The sequence below is a fragment of the Dendrobium catenatum genome, unplaced genomic scaffold (assembly GCF_001605985.2).
Source record: "Dendrobium catenatum unplaced genomic scaffold, ASM160598v2 original_scaffold_61322, whole genome shotgun sequence".
NCBI classification, from domain to species: Eukaryota; Viridiplantae; Streptophyta; class Magnoliopsida; order Asparagales; family Orchidaceae; genus Dendrobium; species Dendrobium catenatum.
In genome coordinates, this window is record NW_021379772.1 from 1,778,110 (window position 1) to 1,781,998 (window position 3,889).

Sequence of the window (3,889 nt, forward strand, 5' to 3'; positions counted from 1 at the left end):
GGAACAAATTTTGGTTGTAAGGATATTTATGAAAAAAAAAAAATTCTACATTTTTACTTATAAGTTTGCCCCTCTAAAAATTAAGGCTGGATCTGCCCGTGAGAGATATTGGATGACTTGGTGGTGTTTTGCCATGTATGATTCTATTTAAATTAGCAATGGAGAAAGGAGTTTTAGCTTTGAGAAGAGTTGTAGCCAATTGTAGCCCGGATGCATGGAGACTTCATGCATCATAGGGTTTTGTATTACAAAAGGGACATACTCTCATAGCTTCAATGTGCCACAGTTCTTTCAATAGCGCATTTTAGGAGCCAACTTATTTTTCTTCATAAGACAAACAGGTTACAGCTTCAAAAGCTAGAAATTCGGCTTCAGAACCGAAGTTCCATAATCACAAGCCACAACTCTACTATAATTTTGAAAGAGTAAATATTTCATTTGTACAAGATAAATCTTAACTTATAATCATATAGTAGGCCTGTAACTAGCAGTTTAAGAAGATAACAATTCGGTTGACATAAAAGAACATGGAGATAACTATAATACAGAATTTCATGACAGCATAAAACAGCTATGATAAGGTCATTAATGGCTGGAGATAAACCTCAAGTACTGTTCAGTTGCTGTAAACGCCCTTGCTCACCTTGCTAGCCCCAAATAACGTCTTTCAGAGCAGGTCTTATATCCTCCTTCCACAGTTTCTGATACTCGAGAGTATCCCCATTGGTTTTCTTCATCTGAACCAAGTGAAACGCAGGAGTGAATTCAAGTATCTCAGCATCGATTGAAAGAAAGCCCTTCCTTCCTTCCTTTGATCCTTCAATTTTCATGATTCCGTTCTTCTTCTTATGCACTTTTAGCCTCAGAAAGTTGGCAACTTCCTCAAGCTTCGAGATAATGGCAGTTGCAGGCAGCCAAGAAGTGAACTGTGCTTCCTTTTTGTGGCTAGGATCCACAAATAAACCTGAAAGATCAAATCCAGCCGAAAGAGAGATGATGTCAAATGCATTCATATTTATTGGCTTCATCGTATCCTTCTTTTCCTCCTCCTGAATATAGTTATCATTTGCAGTAACACCATTAATAACATCAATAGGTGTCATGTCTTCTGCATCGGTCGCAGATTTTGTTTGCTTTCCATCAAAACCTTTTTTGAACCAAGGATGCTCCATGATTTTTTCAATTGAGATTCTCCTAATTGGATTTGGGTCTAAGATCTTCGATGACAACCTTCTAACTTCTGGAGGAAACCAATGGGGGCATTTAAATTCAGACTTTGCAATCTTTCGGTACATCTCCATCAAGTTCGAGTCACGGAAAGGGAGATAACCAGCCAAAAGAACATAGAATATCACCCCACATGACCATATATCAGCTTTTGCACCATCATAACCTTTTCTGCCAATCACCTCAGGAGCTACATAAGCTGGAGTTCCACAGGTCGTATGAAGTAAGCCATCCTGTCTCTTAGAATCTACAAGAGCACTCAATCCAAAATCTGAAATCTTCAGATTACCATTTTCATCAAGCAACAAGTTTTCAGGTTTTAGATCTCGGTGATAGACTCCCCTGCTGTGGCAAAATTCCACTGCAGTGATCAACTGTTGAAAATATTTCCTTGCAACATCCTCCCTAAGCCTACCCTTAGCAACTTTGTTGAAGAGTTCGCCGCCTTTCATGTACTCCATCACAAAGTAAATTTTTTTCTTGGTGGCCATGACCTCATAAAGATCCACAATATTTGGATGATTCATCAGCCTCATCACAGAAATCTCCCGTTTGATTTGATCCATAAGTCCTAACTTCAGTACTTTCTCTTTGTCAATCATTTTTATAGCAACAGTTTGGGCAGTTTTTATGTTCTTGGCATAGTAAACTTTTGCAAATGTTCCCTGTCCTAGCATTCTTCCCATCTCATACTTTTTCATTAAAACAAAATCTTTATTTTCCATTCCGATTTGATTTATGTTCTAACACTAACAAGATGTATTATATGCACAGGAGCCGAATCTTACAATCTGAGATTTCAACCGTCATCCCCAAGGTAATGATCTGAACTAATGGATGGTATTATATTCTGTAATCTATGGTTAGTCAGTTTGAAGGATGGAAACTGTTCTAAACTATGGTGGACGTTTTCACTAAGAGTGAACAGAGGCAACTTAGAAAGAGATAGAATCTCAGGAAATTTGGGCGATGATTTCATAGCGTGGAAGCACATCTTTCAGCATTCCCAAGGTTTTTTCTTCCAGTTATTATGACCTGTAAAAAAGTATAAGCATTTTTATTCTTTTTTATAATTGTATATCTGAAGCAAGGATCAAATCATAAGTTCACAATCTTTATGAATAACATCCTAAATGAGATTCAGAGTCTCCTAACATAAGCATAATCAACAAAAGTATAGAACCAATTAATGAGCTCAAGCTTGCCCTTTCTTAAAAAATCGGTAAGGCTTTATTTGGGACGACTTTCTTACTGCTTCTTAATGCAGCTTTCTGATATACAAATTTTAATTTTTAAACTAAAAAGCCGTTTTAAGAAGCAATAAAAAAGCCAACACAAACTAAGCCTAAGACAACTAGATAATTGGAGTTACCAAAGCTATTTAGAAATAATAAAGATGCACAAAGAAAGATCACAAGATGATGAATTTTCATCTTGTTTTCTTCTCTTTCTTCTGTTCTAATTCTTCTCCAACAGAGTATAGTAGAAAAAAAAACCCGCAAAGAATCAAAATTGCTGAACAAAGAAGTCAAGAAAAAGCTAACAACAGAGCCCTAAACTATTCAATTACCAGCACTTTCAGACATCAATGAACATATAAACCATAATCATCTTAAACTCCAAGAGAAAAGAATGAAAAAAGTAAAATAAAACTTAAGAACATGAATTGAAGAAACAAAATTACAGGAGTCTCAAATTATTTAGCAATAAATCCCCACAAAACGGGCCATTCATCTCAAAAACAACCTGATAGACCAACTTGAGGCCTAACAGAGCAGAATGTTCCTCAAATTTACAAATAGCATCAGAGAAGATGAATGCTATGAAACAAAGAAAGATTTACCTTCTTGATCGATCTCCGACAGATCCAAATAGTGATCTTCCTCGCCAAGCTTGGAATCTCCGAAAGAGAGAGAGAGAGAGAGAGTGAGAGAGAGAGATTAGCAGCAAGACGCGATTATAGGTATAGCCGTGTTGGCCGGTTTCCCACCTTTATCGTCCTAGAAGAGAGTAAATTCCGTCTATCGACTAGACACCTTTACTCAAGTAGGGCAAATTATTACGTCATATACGTTCGTTTAGACAAAAAAGCGTCTGTACCGAAAAAACTCGGTACAACTCCGTATTCAGTATAGGCGCTTTTTTTGTCTAAACTGAACGTGGAGGAGCGTACGTTCACTGGATAAAATAAAAGTTCAGTCATAGGACCTAAAAACAAGTCCAGACATCTATTAAAAATTTACCACGTGGACTATGCTTTAACTCAAAAAAAAAATATAGTCAAAAGCGTAGGTAAAGCGCAGTAAAAAAGCGCAATCAAAGCGCAATCAAACCGCACTTAAAGCGCACCTAAAACGCAATCAAAGGACATAGTCAAAGCGCAATCAACGTGGCAAGTTTTTTTTGGATATCCGGACCTAGAAATAGGTCCAGTGGCCGGACATAATAATTTGCCCTTAAGTAGGCCTTCAAAACTAGCTCGCTTTATTTTTTTTGAACGGGGCATCCACCACTTTTATTTTAAAGGGAGTGTTTGGCGGTGTGTAATTTATCTTTCGGTGAAATCTAGCCAGGTCACCTATCAGCATTGTGCCCACGCTTGCTTTGCCCCACTAAAAATGCGAGGCTGTAGTTGAGGAGATTTGAACCCAGGATGGAAAAT

At 37.4% G+C, this 3,889-nt stretch overlaps 1 protein-coding gene across 1 annotated transcript; it reads right to left on the bottom strand.

Annotated features, from left to right (window-relative positions):
- Positions 1 to 383: 383 nt before the first annotated feature.
- Positions 384 to 3,209, bottom strand: LOC110112938 (CBL-interacting protein kinase 18). Its single transcript, XM_020845329.2, has 2 exons — positions 3,071 to 3,209; positions 384 to 2,262 (listed from the first exon to the last, which is right to left on the bottom strand). The coding sequence occupies exon 2, from the start codon at positions 1,950 to 1,952 to the stop codon at positions 648 to 650; it is 1,305 nt and encodes a 434-aa protein (XP_020700988.1). The 5' UTR covers positions 1,953 to 2,262; positions 3,071 to 3,209; the 3' UTR covers positions 384 to 647.
- Between the last annotated feature and the right edge of the window lie 680 nt (positions 3,210 to 3,889).

What these genes read in the sequence shown, in the direction of transcription:
- LOC110112938 (XM_020845329.2), bottom strand. Translation starts at nt 1,952, where the DNA reads ATGGAAAATAAAGATTTTGTTTTAATGAAAAAGTATGAGATGGGAAGA.